General features: G+C 40.8%; 1 protein-coding gene across 1 annotated transcript in view; it reads right to left on the bottom strand.

Moving 5' to 3' along the window:
- Window positions 1-21876, bottom strand: part of DNAH11 (dynein axonemal heavy chain 11) — a 357268-nt gene that overhangs the window by 125397 nt on the left and 209995 nt on the right. The window contains exons 56-59 of the mRNA XM_068973106.1: window positions 16261-16494; window positions 12426-12572; window positions 2602-2715; window positions 99-242 (exon numbers count right to left, since the gene is read on the bottom strand). Of these exons, the coding sequence (XP_068829207.1) occupies window positions 99-242; window positions 2602-2715; window positions 12426-12572; window positions 16261-16494 (639 nt within the window). The remainder of the gene's footprint in view (window positions 1-98; window positions 243-2601; window positions 2716-12425; window positions 12573-16260; window positions 16495-21876) is intronic.

The raw sequence follows: 21876 nt of genomic DNA, 5'->3' as shown, positions 1-21876 counted from the left end.
CAAACTCCCAGCCCATTCCTCCCCTGTCCCTGCTGTCAAGTATAACCACAGAACTGAACACAGAAATCGTCAGAATTTTCATGCTGCCAGGCTGATACCTTTCCCATGAAGACTTTAGCTGCTTTCCAACTCCGGTCTTTCGGCACTCTGCCCCGGGGAGCCAGAAGGACCATCACAGCCGCAGTAACGTTGGTAACTGCATTTGGAGGGTTGGGAAAGGCTTTCAGCTCGGTGAGATTGACCTGAAGAAAAGCACACACACTCTGAAGACCAGGGCGCTCTGCTCTCTCACGGCCACTGTTGGGTCATTAAGCTGGTCTTCAGTGGCTGGTCTTTCCCACCCTCTCCTCTTCACACCAGTCTCGGTCTGGCAGTTTTTGCAGCCCTCCCAGAGATTCCACTGTGGGACACCAGTAGGTCCAGGTCTTTCTGGCACTTTTCTGATACTTTGAAAACATCACTGCCTTTTTTGCCTTCCAAGTAAATTTATCGTCCTAATGTACCAGTCCTGCAGAGTCTTGCACACTGAGGCCAGGGAATTTCACAAATGTACAGGTTTTAGGGTATTTATGGGTTCATCCAACCTACATAATATATTTGCCTTTTAATCAGGCCTTCTAGAAACAGGGACTTCCCTGGTGGTGCAGTGGTAAAGAATCTGCATGCCAATTCAAGAGACATGGGTTTGATCCCTGAGTAGGGAAGATCCCCTGGAGTATGAAATGGCAACCCACTCTAGTATTCTTGCCTGGAGAATCCCATGGACAGAAGAGCCTGGTGGGCTATAGTCCACGGGGTCACAAAGAGTCAGACACAACTCAGTGACTAAATAACAGCAACAACCCAGAAACAGAGTCCTTTAGCTCAGAGTCTCTTAGTGTTGTCTTTCTGCTCTATATGCACAAGAAGCATCTTCTATTACACTAGAATGACTCAACCAGGAAGATGCCCGTAGAGGCTGAACCTTCTTTCTATATCCCTCTTTAGTCTCTGAAGGCCAGGATCTTAATTTACTCAAGAGATGGTATTAATGTAATAAGTTACAAGTATCAGAGCAAATACTTTGGAGTAAGAATTAATATCTATAAGAAGTATACGTAGGTTCACAATACATGTTTTGTTTTTTTAAGGATTTTCTATGAAATTTCCTGAACTGTATTATATACTCTTACTTATATAATCTCACCAAATGTTGAACCTGATTCTCCTCTATTACCATAAATTGCCTTTTCATTTGGGAAATGACTGCAAAGAACAGAAAGGGTGTGAAAACAAGAACAAAAGCAAAAATGAGAATATGCTAATGCTAACTGAGAACTAAGTAACCAAAATCCTTTCATCATTTATAAATATACTGAGCTTTATACTTAAGTGATATTAATTTATTTGGACTGAGTAAATAATAATATATTCAGAGAAAAAGCTGTCAATACAAAGCACAAAGAACAACATAAACATTCTAGAGCTCAGAAAGAGGAAAGTATAAAATTTCAGAGATAATCAGTTACTTTTATCTTTTTTCCAACTTTTCCTATGTATTAGCATGTTCTTATTTTAAAAATGTCATAATATATGCTATTTTACACTATGCCTTGTTTACTTAATAGATCATGAACATTTTTTCACATTGTTAGCTAGGATTTAACAATTCTCATTTTAATGGTAGCAGATTATTTGAAAGCAAAATAATCAATCTTCCATCACAGTATACCTATGTTCTTTTAAACTGTTTAACTTTATGGTAATGCTAAAAGAAACATCCATGAAGATAATAACTCTCTGTTCACAGTCAAAATTATTTTCTTCAAAAGAATACTGAGAGAAACAAATGGAATATTTCTTTGAAGAGCAGTGGAAGTCTGGATCCCTTCTTCGAAGGTGAGTCCAAGACCCTCAGGCCTAGTAATGCCCTGGGAATCTCCCAGAGGCCTAGCAGAACCGAAAGGCAAGACCAGCTGCCAGTTTTTAAAATAACATTGCCCATAATTCCATCTCTCTTTACACAGTCCTTCTGATCACCACAGTTTATTTTCTCTTATGAGAATTTGAATGCTCAATGAGATTTTGCTAATAATGTGAATTTAGGAAAAACGGTGTGGGTCAAAACTAGGTATCTTTGCATCCAGGTTTTTCTTCTTTCCCTGAGAGTCTATCATTAAAACTACTTTTATAAGATATCCATACTAGGAAATATCCAGAGGATATAAAGAACCCCCCACTTACTTCTTAAAGCAACAGAGGAAATAAAGAATCTTCCACTTGGTTTTTAAAGCAACACATAATATGAACCACTGGATTTGGGCCAAATCTAAGTGCTAACAATAGAGTTGCCTTTTATGAGAGCATAAACTGCATGGCATTGGAAGTATTCAAAAGGAGACTACGTGCTGGGGTCAAGGAGGACAGACCTTCGGATGGGAAAGGCAGCTCGACTATAATAATGACCTCAATGATGTCCTTAAATAGTTGTTTCAACTGTAACATTTTATGGGACTTTCTTTCCTTTTGATTGCATGGATTTCACTTTCAATCCAGTTATCAAACTCTAATAACCTTCAAATATTACTTTGAGGAAACCCTGAGCCCAGGAAGCATTCTTACCCTGTTGAGTGTATTGAGGGCAGCTGTCGCAGCCACCAGGGCGGGCTCCGCTTTCAGTAAGTCCGCCTCACACTCCCTCTGTTTCTGGGACACTTCGGTCTGAATGGCTGTCACCTAATCAAAGAAGAAAAGCACACAAACCAATTATTGTCTCAGATATCTCTACTGAAAAACGCAAGCTGCCTCAGCGACACTGCTCAATAATTTGCCTATATCTTGAACAGATGAGACTAATTTCTCTTCAGGCACATGGTATGCACAAAGCTTTGCATAGGCACAAAACACACAGCACAAATGGACTCAAATATCAAAATGCTCCAAGCAGGGCTTTGGCCATTTTAAGGTGCCATTAATAGTAAATGCAAGATCAAGCATTTCCTTTGTTTTTCAGTTGTCTTTTTCGGCAAGTCCTGGACAAGTGACAATCTAAGCTGACTCAGTAAACTAGATCACAAAGTATTTTTGCCAAAATTCCCTTAATTTTTGCTTATATTTACCTTACCTATATTATCTAATTACCTATGTTTACATCATCTAAAAGCCATGTTAACTATTCTTTAAGAATAAACGTAAAGGGACTTCCCTGGTGGTCCAGTGGTTAGGAATCTGCCTGCCAGTGCAGGGCACATGGGTTCGACCCCTGATCCAGGAAGATCCCACATGCTGCAGGGCAACTAAGCCCATGAGCCACAGCTATTGAAGTGCACAAGCCTAGAGCCTGGGCTCTGCAAAGAGAGAAGCCGCTGCACTGAGAGGTCCATGCACTGCAGCTAGAGCAGCCACTGCCCGCCAAGCTAGAGAAAGCAGGAGCGCAGCAAAAAGCAAAAATACATAAAATTGAAAAAAGTATAAATTTGAAGCTCTTCTGCTCAACTGATTAGAAGATATTATTCTACTCTGTGCATGTTTATCAGTACATAAAATTTTTATGAAGACTAATTATATACTAGGTTGGTGCAAAAGTAATTGCGGCTTTTGCATTGTTGAAATCGCCATTTGGTATTGAAATCATTCTTATATATCATTTTACTGTGCATTTTTCACTTTGCTTTTTTGCTAATGACTTATTACTTGCTCTTTATATTTATTTTAGACTAGGGAAATGATGTTAGACAAAAAGCAAATTATTTGAGTTTAAAATGGGTCGTAAAGCAGCGGAGACAACTGGCAACATTAACAATGCATTTGGCCAGGAACTGCTAACAAACATACAGTGCATTGGTTGTTCAAGAAATTTTGCAAAGGATATGAGAGTCTGGAAGATGAAGAGTGTAGTGGCTGGCCATCAGAAGTTGACAATTACCAATTGAAAGGATCATTGAAGCTGAACCTCTTACAACTATATAAGAAGTTGCTGAAGAACTTGGTGTCAACCATTCTAAGATCATTCAGCACTTTAAGCAAATTGTAAAGGTGAAAAAGATTGATAAGTGGGTGCCTCATGAGCTGACTGAAAATTTTTTAAAAATCGTCATTTTGTTGAAATGTCATCTTCTCTTATTCTATACAACAACAATGAAGCATTTCTCTATTGGATTGTCACACGCGATGAATAGTGGATTTTATGACAACCAGTGATGACCAGTTCAGTGGCTGGACTGAAAAGAAGTTCCAAAGCATTTCCCAAAGCCAAACTTGCACCAAAAAAGGTCATGGTCCCTGTTTGGTGGTCTGCTGCCCATCTGATCCACTACAGCTTTCTAAATCCCCGGTGAAACTGAGGGGGATTACACTGAGAAGTATGCTCAGCAAACTGATGAGATGCCCTGAAAGCTGCAATGCCTGCACCTGGCACTGGTCAACAGAAGGGCCCAATTCTCCACATCAATGCCCGACCACCTCACACAACCAATGTTTCAAAAGTCGAATGAACTGGGCTATCACGTTTGGCCTCATCTGCCACATTCACCTGACCTCTCGCTGACTGACTACCACTTCTTCAAGTATCTCCACAACCTTTTGTAGGGAAAACTCTTCCACAATCAGCAAGAGGCCAAAAATGCTTTCCAAGAGTTTGTTGAATCCTGAAGCATGGATTTTTATGCTACAGGAATAAACAAACTTATTTCTCACTGGCAAAAATGTGACTGTAATGGTTCTTATTTTGACTAATAAAGATGTATTTGAGCCTAGCTATAATGATTTAAAATTCACAGTTTGAAACCACAATTACGTTTGCACCAACCTAATAATATGGATATAGAGAAGCCATGCTGGTAAACTTTAACAAGATCAAAATGAGGGCTTTTGGAGTTTCGATCCTTCTCCCTTTAGAACACAGAACTTGAATGTCTAGGAAGAGAAAATTCTTGTCCTTAGCAGAAATGTGGAGTTTCAAAGCTGTGGCTACCAGGCACCAGGATCCAGTCACCATGGGGGATGGTTGCTGTGGTGATGGGGACTGTGAATCATCATGTGTGAACAAAAGCACATTTCTTCAGATGTGTTTGGAATGAACAGGTTTATCTACACCATAAAATTAAACACTGCTCACAACAAATTACCTTGTCTACCGCAGCTTTATTAGCAATAATTACCCTTCTCCTGATTAACCATTATTTTGCTGTGTACTGCACCTCTTATGAATGTAATTGGTTCAGGCTAGATATGTGATCTCTGGCCAAATATACGTTTGGTTACTGTTAACATATGTAGGGAAACTCTGCATGCTTACTGAGAACTGCTCCCAAACCTCAATCCTGCCAGGAATGACCATGAAAACTCCAAGCATACTACATTTTCAATGTGTTAGAGAATTCTGCTATAGAAAAAACAGAGACTATATTTGAGTGAGTTATTACATCAGGTTTATTTACTATCCTTAAGGATATAATGAAATCTATACATGCTCCTTGTGATCATTTATAATAGTATCATTTAAAACTGGACTTGGGATCATAGATTTTTTAATATTTAGAAGAAACCCTAGAGAGTACTTCTCCTAAATGCTATTTCACCAAGACTGGGGCCATACATATACTCTCTCTTCCTTTACTGTTAATGGAGTATCATCCCTTTGGGTAATTTGATAAACAGGGCAATTTAGAACATTTAACAACTAAACCCCACAAATGCAAATGAAAAAAATACTCCAGGTTGGTCAACTTACTTCTCATTCCCAATCCCTCTCACCCTAAGTGCAGCCTTATTGGAGCTGTGAAACTGCTGTGTATCATGGTGACTTGGTAAGCCTGACTGTGCACTTTTTCTCTGCCTCCCTCCCACAAGGCTCCTGGGGACTGGTTAAGGAGGCCCAAGCCGGGGAAGGTGGAAGAGCTGCAGGGAAGCTTAGACTGTGTGCTTTCTCTTTACCATCATCTATTAAAATAGACTTGAAGACAGCCCCATTCATGGGAACCCCGGACTCCTCCTGGCCTCTACTTGTCAAAAGTGCCTTGTAGATGGCTCATGAAATTTAGTGGTGGTCACAACAAGAGGATAAAGTCACAATAACTGCTTGTTATGGGCTGAACTGTGTCCATTCAAAATTCTCAGGTTGAAGGCTTAAACCCAGGACCTCTGAATGTCACTGTGTTTACAGAGAGAGCCTTTAAAAATGGTTAAATTAAACTAAGCCTGTTAGGGTGAGGCTCAATCCAATCTGACTAGTGTCTTTGTAAGAGGAGGAAATCTAGTTACACACGAGTTGGCAAGGGTATGTGAACTGAGAAAAAACACATGAGGACAAGTGGGAAGGGGACCATCTGCAAACTCAGTGCAGAGAGGCCTTGGGAGAAACCAAACCCACCAACAGCTTGACCTTGGACTTCCAGACTCCAGAACTCTGAGAAAATAAATCTCTACTGTTTAAGCCAGTTCTAAGCAATAGGTAGAAAAGGACATGTAAAAACGGACTGGTTCACAATCGGGAAAAGAGTATGTCAAGACTGTATATTGTCACCCTGCTTATTTAACCTACATGCAGAGAACGTCATGCAAAATGCTGGGCTAGACGAAGCACAAGCTGGAATCAACACTGCTGGGAAGAATGTTGATAACCTCAGATATGCTGATGACACCACCCTTATGGCAGAAAGTGAAGAGGAACTAAAAAGCCTCCTGAGAAGGTGAAAGAGGAGAGTGAAAAAGCTGGCTTAAAACTCAACTTTCAGAAAACTAAGATCATGGGATCCAGTGCCATCATTTCATGGCAAATAGATGGGGAAACAATGGAAACAGTGACAGACTTTATTTTCTTGGGCTCCAAAATCACTGTGTATAGTGACTGCAGCCATAGAATTAAAAAGACACTTGCTCCTTGAAAGAAAAACTATGACAAACCTAGAGAGTGTATTAAAAAGCAGAGACATTACTTTGCCAACAAAGGTCCATCTAGTCAAAGCTATGGTTTTTCCAGTAGCCATGTACAGACGTGAGAGTTGGACCATAAAGAAGGCTGAGTGCTGAAGAATTGATGCTTTTGAAAGTTGGAGTTGGAAAAAATTCTGAGAGCCCCCTGGACTGCAAGGAGATCAAACCAGCCAATTCTAAAGGAAATCAACCCTGAATATTCATTGGAAGGACTGATTCTGAAGCTTCAACACTGTGGCCACCTGATGAAAAGAGCGGAATCATTGGAAAAGACCCTGATGCTGGGAAGGATAGAAGGCAGGAGGAGAAGGGGATGACAGAGGACAAGATGCTTGGATGGCATCACCGACTCAACAGACATGAGTTTAAGCAAGCTCTGAGAGATGGTGATGGTGAAAGATAGGGAAGCCTGGCGTGCTGCATATCATGGGGTTGCAAAGAGTCTGACATGACTGAGCAACTGAACAACATTGTTTAAGCCTCCGACTCTGTGATGTTTTGTTACGGCAGCTCCAGTTAATAAATACATGACTGTCCCTTACCTTCAGACTATAAGAAATTTCTGATGGTCCTCCAAAATTTAATCCCATCCATCTTTAGAAAAGAGACATTAAAAATCTAAAGACCATCCAAAATCAGGGAGGATGTTTACCTTTCCAAGAGATTATATGAGCTCTGCACTATGGAAGGCATTCTCACTCATGAGGCTTACACTCAACAAAGAGGGCAATTTGAAAGGGATCAGAGGATTCTTAGAACCTGGAACTGATACATCAAAGATGGAAGATCTAATTTTCACAAGCTTAATGGTGCTTACTTGAAGTCACTGCTAGCAACACCTGTGATTTGAATAGTCCTTGATGATCTTACACATTTGAAGTAACAATTTCAATTGGCTTCTCTATATGGATTGTCAAGATGTACAGGAAGACAGTCTTCCAACTCCAATATTTGTTTAGCCATATTAAATGTTGCAATATACTTTTGTTACCTTTAAAGTACTTCTTATGTGTTACAATTTCATAGAATCAAAGAATCCATATACATCCCTTTATAAGAACCACATAGAATTTAGTAGTACATTGTTGTGCATATGGCCAACGTGAGCTCACGGCATATATTTGATTAATACCTTGACTCTGCTGCTGCTGCTAAGTCGCTTCAGTCGTGTCCGACTCTGTGCAACCCCACAGACGGAACACTGGAGTGGGTTGCCATTTCCTCTTCCGTTGCCATTACCTTGACTCTACATAATTTAATTACAAATAGACCTTTCTTCCATAACCAATTTAAAATAGTTTTTTCCACTATTGCATCTATTTGGCTTTCATCATAGCCCTTATCATTAACATAAAATATCTTGTCTATCAATATTGTCACTCATCTTCTATCTATCCCATTACAATGTAAGCAAAATGCAGGCACCTTGCCTATTATATATCTTTAAGAGCCTAGAAAAGTGCCAGGCCAAAAAAAAAAAAAAAAAACACTGGTGCTCAGATAATATTTGTTACTTATAATTAAATTGAGCCTCATGAATAAAATGAAAATATTTTAAAGTGTTCTTACATTTTGGTATGGATCAGATATTAAAAAAATAGCATGCATCTTTTCCATGTCTGAAGAACTTCATGAAACAACCTGTCAGATGAGTTCTAATCTGCTAAAACATTTCCCCATCGTTGTGAGGACAATTTTGCCTTAGAAATTCAGGTGCAGTTCAGTTCAGTCGCTCAGTCGTGTCCGACTCTTTGCGACCCCATGAATCGCAGCACGCCAGGCCTCCCTGTCCATCATCATCTCCTAGAGCTCATTCAGACTCACGTCCATCGAGTCCGTGATGCCATCCAGCCATCTCATCCTCTGTCGTCCCCTTCTCCTCCTGCCCCCAATCCCTCCCAGCATCAGACTCTTTTCCAATGAGTCAACTCTTTGCATGAGGTGGCCAAAGTACTGGAGCTTCAGCTTTAGCATCATTCCCTCCAAAGAAATCCCAGGGCTGATCTCCTTCAGAATGGACTGGCTGGATCTCCTTGCAGTCCAAGGACTCTCAAGAGTCTTCTCCAACACCACAGTTCAAAAGCATCAATTCTTTGGTGCTCAGCCTTCTTCACACTCCAACTCTCACATCCATATATGACCACAGGAAAAACCATAGCCTTGACTAGACGGACCTTAGTCGGCAAAGTAATCTCTCTGCTTTTGAATATACTATCTAGGTTGGTCATAACTTTTCTTCCAAGGAGTAAGCGTCTTTTAATTTCATGGTTGCAGTCACCATCTGCAGTAATTTTGGAGACCCAAAAAATAAAAGTCTGACACTGTTTCTACTGTTTCCCCATCTATTTGCCATGAAGTGATGGGACCAGATGCCATGATCTTCGTTTTCTGAATGTTGAGTTTTTAGACAACTTTTTCGCTTTCCTCTTTCACTTTCATCAAGAGGCTTTTTAGCTCCTCTTCACTTTCTGCCATAAGGGTGGTGTCATCTGCATATCTGAGGTTATTGATATTTCTCCTAGCAATCTTGATTCCAGCTTGTGTTTCTTCCTGTCCAGCGTTTCTCATGATGTACTCTGCATAGAAGTTAAATAAGCAGGGTGACAATATACAGCCTTGACATACTCCTTTTCCTATTTGGAACCAGTCTGTTGTTCCATGTCCAGTTCTAACTGTTGCTTTCTGCATACAGATTTCTCAAGAGGCAGGTTGGGTGGTCTGGTATTCCCATCTCTTTCAGAATTTTCCACAGTTTATTGTGATCCACACAGTCAAAGGCTTTGGCATAGTCAAGAAAGCAGAAATAGATGTTTTTCTGGAACTCTCTTGCTTTTTCCATGATCCAGCGGATGTTGGCAATTTGATCTCTGGTTCCTCTGCCTTTTCTAAAACTACCTTGAACATCAGGGAGTTCACGGTTCACGTATTGCTGAAGCCTGGCTTGGAGAATTTTGAGCATTACTTTACTAGCGTGTGAGATGAGTGCAATTGTGCGGTAGTTTGAGCATTCTTTGGCATTGCCTTTCTTTGGGATTGGAATGAAAACTGACCTTTTCCAGTCCTGTGGCCACTGCTGAGTTTTTCACATTTGCTGGCATATTGAGTGCAGCACTTTCACAGCATCATCTTTTAGGATTTGAAACAGCTCAACTGGAATTCCATCACCTCCACTAGCTTTGTTCGTAGTGATGCTTTCTAAGGCCCACTTGACTTCACATTCCAGGATGTCTGGCTCTAGATTAGTGATCACACCATCGTGATTATCTGGGTCGTAAAGATCTTTTCTGTACAGTTCTTCCGTGTATTCTTGCCACCTCTTCTTAATATCTTCTGCTTCTGTTAGGTCTGTACCATTTCTGTCCTTTATTGAGCCCATCTTTGCATGAAATGTTCCCTTGGTATCTCTCATTTTCTTGAAGAGATCTCTAGTCTTTCCCATTCTGTTGTTTTCCTCTGTTTCTTTGCACTGATCACTGAAGGAGGCTTTCTTATCTCTTCTTGCTATTCTTTGGAACTCTGCATTCAGATGCTTTTATCTTTCCTTTTCTCCTTTGCTTTTGGCTTCTCTTCTTTTCACAGCTATTTGTAAGGCCTCCCCAGAAAGCCATTTTGCTTTTTTTGCATTTCTTTTCCATGGGGATCATCTTGATACCTGTCTCCTGTACAATGTCACGAACCTCATTCCATAGTTCATCAGGCACTCTGTCTATCAGATCTAGGCCCTTAAAAAATGTAAGAAGGCCTCCACAGTACTTGTTATAATTTAAGATCTGTAAAAATGGATTTCGGCTTCCCAGGTGGTACTAGTGGTAAAGAACATGCCCGCCAATGCAGGAGACATAGGGAGGTGGGTTTGATACCTGCGTCTGCAAAATCTTCTGGAGGGAGGCATGAGTTATGAAATAGTAACTATTGGAACATCACATATTTGTTAATGTCTGAAAAATATCCCCTGGGTGAAATTGGCTTATGATCTTCACACCATGTGTGATACCTAGTTACTTTAAATATAAAAATATACCTTTAAAGATATCCTCCACTTATCTGAAACTCAATGGAAATATTTATTACCAGAATTAGGAATTATATGCTTATTGGCCATGCCAAACATGCCTTATCTTTAACTTCAAAAATAAGTTTTTTTAAAAAATATTTAGCGTTTTGATTTTCTATACACTTTTCAAGTCTTTAGTGTGCAAGTTAAAGGCACATATGATGAACGCACATTAGAACAAAAGGAAAACAATTCATCTGTCTATGAATGAATGGTAACATCACTGGAAAAAGTCAAATATTTTCTGCTATCATTAATGCAGAATAATAGCATAATGGCGACAGAATCACTGGTGCTATGAGTATTCATAATTTAATTTTGTATTAATTAAGCCTTGATTATAGGGCTTCCCTGGTAGCTCAGATGATAAAGAATCCTCCTGCAAAGCAGGAAATCCTGGTTTGATTCCTGGGTCAGGAAAATTTACTGGAGAAGGAATAGGCTACCCACTCCAGTTTTCGTGGGGTTCCCTGGTAGCTCAGCTGGTAAAGAATCAGCCTACAACATGGGAGACCTGGGTTCGATACATGGGTTGAGTAGATACCCTGGAGAAGGGAAAAGCTACCCACTCCAGTACTCTGGCCTGGAGAATTCCATGGTCTATATAGTCCATGGGGTTGCAAAGAGGCAGAAAGCCTTGATTATAATCTTTTGTTTAAAATAGAATTTACACATATACATTCATTCAGTTTTTTAAAGATATTTATTAATCATTCTGTTTATTAATTGCTTTTCACTAATTGCTAATTATTCTGTTCGCTATTTGCTAAACATTTAGTAATCATTCTGTTTCTCTTGGGAAGTGAGATATACAAAAATGAAATACCTCTACTTGCTGCTGAAGTTTCAGTAAGAGAAGATGACAAAATAAGTTATATTTATTTCAGAATTACTGGAAACCTAAGCACAAAGAAAGCCAATCTATATAATCGTAAAAGTAATTGTTTCCAACAATAAAACATAATACAGAATGCCAGGGCCTCCACGGACTCGAAAAGGACAAATTTAGCTTGGGATATAATAACAACCTCAAGTTGTATTATTAAAATGCAAAATTTGAAAACCATCTTGCAGAGTGACGGAATGGGCTTTGTTAACAATTGAGTTGTTCAATTTGCCTAAAAACTGAAAACCTTTAGAAACCTCTGCGGTGACTTCATGACCTTTACTGTATTACAAATAGGCCTGATGTTCAAAATCCACATCCATTATATGCTTGAATGAGCTCAGTATTTATTGTTCTTTTGTGTCATTAAAAGAGCTAAAAGGGTGGGAAAATGCATAATGTAAAGAAAGGTCAAGTGGTAATCATGGTGTGAAATGCTGTTACATGTGTAACTATCATAATTCTTTAGATTTTATGCTCCCCGGAGGGGAAGTTGTTCAAAATTGTTCACCTACAAAGGTTTATTTTGTGCTAAATATAGCTCCGCACTCCAAAGGGTGGAATTAGCCTGACCTTTTGCTCCTCGGCATCAGCGATGGCCTTTTCCCGGCTCAGTTTCTCTGTCTGAAGCCCGATCTTTGCGATCAGAGCTTCAGCATCCTGATTTCTCAGTTGTAACTCGGCTTCTTGAGAGGCAAGTCTGGCTTTCAGCTCTCCCACCTAAAGGAAAAGTCATGACTCTGTGTCAACAGCAGCAAATACCAGATATAGCTTATTATTTTAAGTGAATTCAGGGATGCCTAACAATTTCTCACTTCCATCTGTTTCTATCCTGATTTGACTTTAATTCCATGTGCAAAAATGCAGCCCCATTTATTATTTTTTTAAAGAAAACACAGGAATCAACAGAGTAAGTTTTCCATGGTTTTGTGGAAAACGTCATTAATTTATGTCAGCACCAACTAAACATTTATCTTCTCAACTCAGTCTGTACAGTCAAGGAAGCACCCCCAGCCATCCCCACCTGAGCACATGTCACACAAGCACCTTGCTTTCTGGTCCTGCGGGGTATAAATATTAGGTTTTTTTTTAAAATCATAAAAAAGAACACTCACAGCCATTTATTTTCATTCCATTGCTAAAAACACTTCAGGGGTTTCATCATGTGAGCAACATTCCACTGCTGTATGCAAGGATCCTTACAACCTCTGCTTCAACGCAGGTTATTTACACTCTGCCTTAGAGGTATGGCTGGTACTAGGACCGCTACCTGTGTTATTAGAGTTCAAGCTAAGACTGATTTTTTAGCCTCTCTATGAACTCAGGCTCGTGCCACACAGTGATGTTTGCTTCTTTCTCCTTTTCAGCCAAGTGAAACTAGTCATGTGGCAGGCCATAATCAAAAGCATCATCCAAGAGATTAAAGGAAAATCATTTTAAGCACTGATTTCAGTCTGTAAGGAAGCTGTTAGGTCTGAAATGTCCAAAGCCACTCAAACCCCAGAGGCAAGGTCTTACTGATGAAGAGAAGTGACTAGGGCTCTCCATTATGACCTATGCTAAATCTGCAGAGGGCATACATGGCCATCAAGGGGCTTAGGGCTTTATTGCAATGCATGAAGAGCGGTAAGGACGTACTTCAGAGGGCATGGCTATCTGGCTCTGTGGGCTGCTGCCACATGAAGACCTCTCTCCCTGCACACAACCTGACCTTACACTATCCAGCTTTCCAGCTATTCACAGAGGACTCTATGCTTCCTCTCCATAATCAATTGATTTTAAAAACTCTTTAAGGCGTATAGAATCTGCCTGCACTGTGGGAGACCTGGGTTCAATCCCTGAGTTGGGAAGATCCCCTGGAGAAGGGAATGGCAACCCACTCCAGTATTCTTGCCTGCAGAATTCCATGGACAGAGGAGCTTGGCAGGCTACAGTCCATGGGGTCACAAAGAGTCAGATATGACTATGTGACTAACACTAACAAAGGTGCTATTAAATATTCAAACCACGTTTCTGATATTAAGAGCATGACACGTACAAACACCTGATGGGAAGGAATCTTTAATAGTCCTTCCATTAAGACCTTGTGCATCTTCTTCTCAGGGGCTCCAAACAGTCAAGAACTTGGCAGTCACCATGAATCACTGTTACCTTTCTTTCTTCCTCTCCTCAATCCTCAACCGCCAAATTATAAACACACAACTGAGACGACTGTTAGGAAACCACAGATTCTTTCCTTTTCTTTTTCTCTATGAATGAGATGCTGCCATCACTGAGAAGAACCAGGAGGCCACAACCCATGCTTTTGTCTCTGTTACTAGGGAAATAAGCTCTCTGAGTGCAGTGCCAGCCCTGCCTGGTACTGCAGTTCAGCTTAGCCAATACTGTTACATTTCCTGGAGCAAACTCAACAGGCTCCTCAACATTCAGTGGGACATTAAATGCTCTGGGACCCAGACCTCCTTCACGTTTAGCTTCACAGGACTCCTAGCAAAGTCTTTGCTAGGGAAAAGAGTCTTGATTCAAGTGAGGTGGAATTAGACAGGAGGAGAAAAGTGAAAGGGAAGTCGCTCAGTCATGTCTGACTTGTAGTGACGCCATGGACTGCAGCCTACCAGGCTCCTCCGTCCATGAGATCTTCCAGGCAAGAGTACTGGAGAGGGGTGCCATTTCCTTCTCCAGGGGATCTTCCTGACCCAGGGATCGAACCTGGGTCTCCCGCATTGTAGACAGACGCTTAACTGCCTGAGCCACCAGGGAAGACAGGAGGAGAGAGGGAAGACAAATGAAAGAGAAAGAAGGCAAAAAAGTAAGATAAAATTGTACATAAAAAGGGAGACCAAAGAAAGACATTCTTTAAAGGGACAGAAAGATGCACAAATCAAGATATGTTCTTTGCGAGTTTTCTGGCAACTATTATTTGCACTGGGTGTCCCAGGTGGCTTGGGGGTAAAGAACCTGACTACTAAGGCAGGAGGCGTATGTTCAATCCCTGGGTCAGGAAGATCCAGGGATTCTTGCCTGGCGAATCCCTTGGACAAAGGAGCCTGGCAGGCTACTGTCCATGGGGTCACTAAAGTCAGACACGACTGCATGCACACACACACACACTCTGCATCGCTCAGTCCTGGAAACTGTCCTGGGAACCTCCTCACTCCGGTTTCTCTTTCCCAATCATGGTCCATCTACTCACTGCTCAGAAATGATCACAATGTGTCACCAAAGAGCCATTCCTTGGGGTATGAAACAAAGGGGCAAAGGAACAATGGGTGTCTGGCCCTTAGAATGTTTCAAGGACGTGGCCCGAGAGTCCTTCAGGGTGAAAGGCGCCAACATACACTCCCCCAACCAGGTTCTACCTTATTTCCAGCCTAGGCATGGACTGTCCACCAGCATCCTTGGGGAGAAAACTGGCCCAATCTCTTCAAAAGCATATGGGCATACAATCTAATGAAAATACTCTGTAAAGGTCACTGGAGTTTCTTGCCTTGAGGCGAGCACCAGTGAGAAGTATATTTTTCCCCCCTTCTAGCTCTAGGGCCTGGCTGGCCCATCACAAAAGTCTTTGTCTTCTCACATTCCAATTTTTAACCAGTTACAGAGAGGCTCCGGGAGGTGGTGATGGACAGGGAGGCCAGGCGTGCTGCAGTCCATGGGGTTGCAAAGAGCTGGACACGACTGAGCGACTGAACTGAACAGAGGCAGCTTGGAGCCATGGGCTTTATATAGATCTGGGCTCAAACTCCGAATTCATGGGCTCTGTGGCCTTCAATTCTTTGAGCCTCATGTATAAATTCACATTAGCAACACCTACTTCATATATTGGGTTTTTCACCATGAAATCAGATGATATGTGTACACAACTAACACCCCGTGCTAAGTCTCTTCGGAACGACTAAAGGAGTTAAGAGGTGCGGCCTTCAAGGCAGTCGGGGACATGTGGCTGGGGATGAAGCTGGATACTATCATCTAACAGAAATGGTGGCTAAAAGGAGCAGATCAAACAGGTCAGAGGAAACAGCTGTACTTAGGGATCCCAGTCACAGCAACTCTTATCATATCACCAGCCAAGAAATGACGCCTTCACTTGGGGTAGAGAATCTGAGACCAATCTGCCAACAAGCCCAGAGCACGGGGAGATGAGAGGAAACCAGCTGTGCCCATTCCACTCACCATCTCGACACCACCCAGCACGGAGCCAGGCCAGCCAACCAGCTGTGACCGCGTAAGCGGCCGATACCTTTCCAGGCTTAGGAGAGCGGGAACTGTGTGCTCTCTGTATCATTATCTATAGATTTTAGGACCAGGCATCTTACACAAGTGGGTTAAAAAGCTGCTTCAAAAGAAAACGTATTTTTCAATGTTAAAAGCACAGGTATCACTGAGTAACAACATACCCTGGTCATACCTGAGAGGCTGTGGTTCTCAGCTTCTGGACACCATTCACCAAGTGCTCCTTCCTCTGGGACACTGCTTCTTGTTTCTTTTTCAACAGGTTCTTAAACAGTGATATCTGTTCCAGAAAACTCTTTGGGGTCGTATAGTTGTGTCTTCTCTCATTCTGGTAATACCTGGTACTCATTTCATGTACACTAGTGTGAACGTGGGCCATGAAAAGGCTAATAGAGTCTTTATCCAGGGGCTGAAAACGTACACATTGCAATTCGTATGAAATTCTCTCAAGTGAAAACAAAAATGCCAACTTAAAAAAAGGAAGAAAAATCAGCAAAATTGTACAATATTTATTTTCTAAAAGCCAGCACAATTTACAGTAGATCTAGGAAAACTTAAGTCTTTCAGAGATATCCACAGGTTTAGAGAGATGACACGAAGGTATTCAGTTTCGTTACCTCTTCTCGCCAAGCAGGGCAAAGGATTTACCCCTGCTCCACATACCAAACCCAAAAGCCAAGGTGCAACACAAGCACTGCTTTTTACAACTTGATTTTTATCAAGTGTGTGAAAGAGAAAATGGAGAAACTGAGACACTGTACTCAGGGAAGTATTTTTGGTGCCACTTTTAAGCTAGGCTTTAGCCAAAGAAAACCAACAACTCTGCAGTCACTGGGAAAACAAAACAAAACAAAACAAAAGCTTAAGCTGAAAAATACACCATTTTAGAAGAATTTATGTTGCAAAAAAAACCTAGGGTAAGGTATAAAAGACACTGCTTGTGGGAGAACAATACGCCCATTCTCATTTGGAAAAAAAGAAAAAGGAGCAACTCTCCTTTGAAGAGTCCCTGGAGAACTCCCCACTAGACATTCTTTCCGTTTTGTCCTCTACGACTTCTGAAGTAGTTAACTTTTTAATTTGTGGAGTCACATCTCCCTCATTTTAATGATTATTTATTGCATTCTGTACAAGATGAACCAGGTTCAATTAATCAAGGGAAGCCTAAAAATCAATTAATATGAATTAAATGAGCTACACCAACTCTTAGGAAAGTCACACATAATTTACCAAAGTGTTGTCAATAACACTCAGACATCTTTGGGGAAATTGCGCACAAGTGGCTGGTGGTGCAGTTAAACGTTTCAAAGCTGTGCCATTAATATCACAGCCAGGGGCGCGAGGAGAGACAGGCCGATTCTTGCTGGAGAAGAACGCCTCCAGAGCAAAGTCCAAACGCTCCACTTTCCAACCTCACGGAAAACGTCTGAATGGATTTAAAATATGAACAGACTGGATTGTTCTGCATATGAAAAATCCACTGTGCTAGTTACTAAAATGTTTTTAAAGCAAAAGTTAAATACAGAACGATACATATTCTGAATATGCTTTGTTTCCACTTGATCTGAGACATACGTGTATCACCAAACAGTGAATTCAGAATATAAACTTCTAAGGAAGTAATGCCATACAACTCACATCCCTGAGGGGATCATTTTTTAAAGAATCTGACGGCAATATAAATATGGGCAGAAATTCACTCCTGTCCTGTCTTGTTTGAACAGAACTCAAAGCCAGCGTGTATCTTTCTAAAATAGATAAATATGTCCCCAGCCAAGTGCAACCTCCTTGTAGCAAAGAAAAAAAAAAGAAAAAAAATCTGGCCTCTACCCAACCATGATCCTTATGAGGAGGCTCCTCGGCTGCCCTGAACAGCTCTCTTTAACAACAGTTTCATTTGTAAATCCGAGATGGAAGAAGTGGTTTCCGGTAGAGCTGGAAGAGGCCCGAGACAACTTGTCTCAATGGGGCAAAATAACTATTGTTATCGGGCTTAACAAAATGGCACAGCATGGGAGACTTGCAGAGCCAGGGAGCAGCTGGTTGTAATTCACACTGTTTTTCAGAAAACTCTAATCGTTCCAGAACAGACCTCTTTGATGACTGGTCTTCCCTGCATTCTCAATTTGTCACTTTCTCTTATGATAAGGTCAGTAGTGACAGCACTTCCTGACATTAACAGCTGTGGCTTTTAAAAGGGTCATTGTAGAACTACTAATTGCAGTAATTTCATTAGCATAAATTATTTATTCTGCCATTCATTTATCTCTAATTTTCTTTTGGGGGGCAGGGGAAGCTGGGAGGAGAGGGCTCCTGGTGCAGCTACAGCAATGGTGATGCTATGCTCTATTTTTCACTTTTAGAGGATGGAGTGAAGAACATCACTCCTGCTACATACGACCCCTTAATGAAAACCGGTTGATCTCATTTGCAGTCATCTCGCAGCCAATCATGGTGAAGGCAAAAATAAAAAGAAGCAAAGTGCCAGGTATCCAATGATTATAAATGCAGGGTTTCCCCACTAAGATGCCTTGGAAAACAATGCTGGATCCAATGCAGAGTCAAACGCAAAGAAGAAACTGTTTTTTCCTCATATTAATAAAAAGTTTAAATTCTCCTCTCTTGGTTGGCTCTCTGTAAACACAGAAACACAGATCTCTTCTACTTGGTGTCCTGGTTCCCAGGCAGTGGGAATCATTGCCATACCAAGTACCCAAGCCACTTGACTCTTACAGCAAATGTCCAGCACATCACTGCTGTTGAAAATGACTGCAAAATTGGAATGGAAACCAATACCTGGAAGCCAGAATGAAATCAAACCCTGTAAGTGCTGTGTAAGATTTTACACCTTCCCAAGACCAGCAAAGACGACTGTTTACATCCAGTACTTTAAAATTCAGTTCCCGAAGTACTGCATTCAAGTAACGGAGCTAGGAGGGGCCAACGAGGGCAGATGAAAGAGAAAAGTTTTCAAGTTTAACTTGAGATAATTTTGTAACATATGATGCCATATAGCTGTCATCCATCTTGATAGTTCTCAGAAAATATTTATATATTAATTTTTCACAGCTTTACTGAAGTATAATATATATATATATTTTTTTTAAACTAGCATAGGATCAGGCCTATGATAGAAAAGCATTTGGTTTATTTGCAAAGGTCTAAGAAGTAATGGGAACATAAATGATCATACGAATCAGATCCAGCGTCTCGGGCAAGCTGTCTACCTCTGATGCCGTTGTCTTTTCATCTTGGGGTAGTGTAGTTTCTCCTCTGTTAGACCATCATTTTAAGGTGAGATCAGGTCAGCTCTCTTCTCTGTAGACCAATCTAGTGTAGGGGCCTTTGGAAGTGGGAATTAGTCTAAGAGACAATTTCCCTTCAGTTTCATTGTGCGTGAACTAGTTTACAGTGCCTGATTAAAAAGTCTTTCCATCCAGGTTGGAGACAGTCTCTTAAACTGTGTCTTTTTCCAGTCCTGGTTGCAGGTCATGAGGCATCTGATCTTCATCCAAAGACAGATTACTGAGATAAGCTTCAGAAACAAACTTATGGCGTTTTTTAAGAATTCAATTAAATTTTATATTAATATCACATAACAGCAAAGAACTATCTAAGAAATGAGTTTTACTACATGCAGACCTCTATTAACAAACTGGGATTTAACATTTATTGAAACATCTTTTTCTTCCTAAAATTACCTTCATTTTTATGTTGGGAACACATGTAAGAATTAAAGATTTTAAAATTAAATTAAAAAAAAAAAGGAAAAAAAAAAAGAATTCACTTAGATTTGTTAGACAAAATCTGTGATAAGCCTTTGGTTATATTTGATAAAAATGAAGTATAATATATAAAAACTGGACATATTTAACTTATTTTTGATAACTGTGAAATTATTGATTTTCAGTAATTCCAAACCTATTATTTGTACTTTTTACTTCTTTTGGGAGCTGGTCAATCTATTAGAAACTGTGGTTGTAAGGTTGGTTTATTGAATAACAAAAATTGAATAATGCGCAAAGTGGCACAAAAATATTTGAGCTCCTCTGCTGATCTCCTCGTGGTACTAATGGCCTTTCAGGAAAATACTGCAGAGGCAGCCAGGGACATGGCGTTTGAGTCCTGAGACCTGGTGAGGGTTTCACTTCCGTCAAATTGGGCAAGCTATTCCTCCTGCCACCAACTCAAAAGCTGGACATCCCTCACTCCTTTCGGCTCTGCTGCTCCTCTTCCTTTCAAGCCCTCCTTTGGAAAAGGCAAACATTCGTGCAGTGGCCCATTCTACTGTCGGCATGCTTGTTTTTCATTTTTGTCTTAAGTTTAGAGACCAAGCCTGGGTTAAAGGCAAGCTGAAGCCCCGCACAAGCTAGTAATCTTCCAGATGAGTTTTTCATCCTTGAAGGAGGTAGCCTTCCATGGTTCACTGACAGAATATTAAAACAAAGAAGCAGTTGAGGTCCGAGGGTGTGAGGAGGTAAGATGGAAGCCAAGCCAGCTAAACATCTCTCAGGGAAAGAAGACAAGGGAGGAGATGGTTCTGGCGAGACCAGTGAAGAGGGAAGTCACAAAACTATAGCTAGGAGGGACTGATGTTCCTGCGTGATTCAGCTAAACTTTCAACTAAATAGCAAGTCCAACTTCCTGGGCAGCTGTGAAAACTGGACCCTCCTTTCCAGGTAGAGGGGATTCCTAAGTTTTCATACGTAAGTTTGCAAAAACCCTGGAGAGCAGCATTCTATTGCTTTTTGAGATTCTACTATAAACTTAATTAACATGCATAAGTAAGAAATGTATGATGGGCAGTATATTAGTGCACATGTGCAAAGGAGGAAGGGGGCTGAATGGGGAGTATATTAACTACCACCTGGGCCTTTTCTCATCTGTTTGAACACAGGCTTAAGGTGGTATGAGATTTAGGCAGATTCAGTAAGAATTTGGTTACATTTGCTTTTGTCTTGATCTTTCATCTTTTCCACAAATTCACAGAATTTCTCTTGCATAGGGTTATCCTTCTACTTTTGAAATTCATACTGAATAATCCTCACTTTATTTCAAAGGAAGAACTATGCTATAAATTGTGAACAGAAATGCTGCTAATGTACCTATCACTAGCAAAATAGTATTTACTATGCTTTATGCTTGGTCTAACATTTTTAAAGGAAGCTAGAAACCAGTCACAAAGTCAATCTTTGAACAGCAGTATCGTAACTTTGTTGGCATATTGAGTGCAGCACTTTAACAGCATCATCTTTTAGGATTTCAAATAGCCCAGCTGGAATTCCATCAGGTCCATTAGCTTTGTTCGTACCGATCCTTCCTAAGGCCCATTTGACTTCACACTCCAGGATGTCTGGTCCTAGGTGAGTGATCACACCATCGTGATTATCCGTGTCATTAAGATCTTTTTTTGGGTAGTTCTGTGTATTCTTGCCACCTCTTCTTAATATCTTATCTTTCGGTTACATCCATACAGTTTCTGTCCTTTATTGTGCCTATCTTTGCATGAAATGTTCCCTTGGTATCTCTAATTTTCTTAAAGAGATCTCTCAGTTCAGTCCAGTTCAGTCGCTCAGTCTTGTCCGACTCTTTGTGACCCCATGAATCACAGCACGCTAGGCCTCTCTGTCCATCACCAACTCCTGGAGTTGACCCAAAGTCAAGTCCATCGAGTCGGTGATGCCATCCAGCCATCTCATCCTCTGTCATCCCCTTCTCCTCCTGCCTCTAATCCTTCTAGTCTTTCCCATTCTACTGTTTTCCTCTATTTCTTTGCAATGTTCACTCAGGA

Source organism: Capricornis sumatraensis, chromosome 5 (genome assembly GCF_032405125.1).
Source record: "Capricornis sumatraensis isolate serow.1 chromosome 5, serow.2, whole genome shotgun sequence".
In the NCBI taxonomy this organism is placed as follows: Eukaryota; Metazoa; Chordata; class Mammalia; order Artiodactyla; family Bovidae; genus Capricornis; species Capricornis sumatraensis.
The sequence above is the reverse complement of the archived record's forward strand: the minus strand, read 5'-3'. Positions and strand labels throughout refer to the sequence as shown.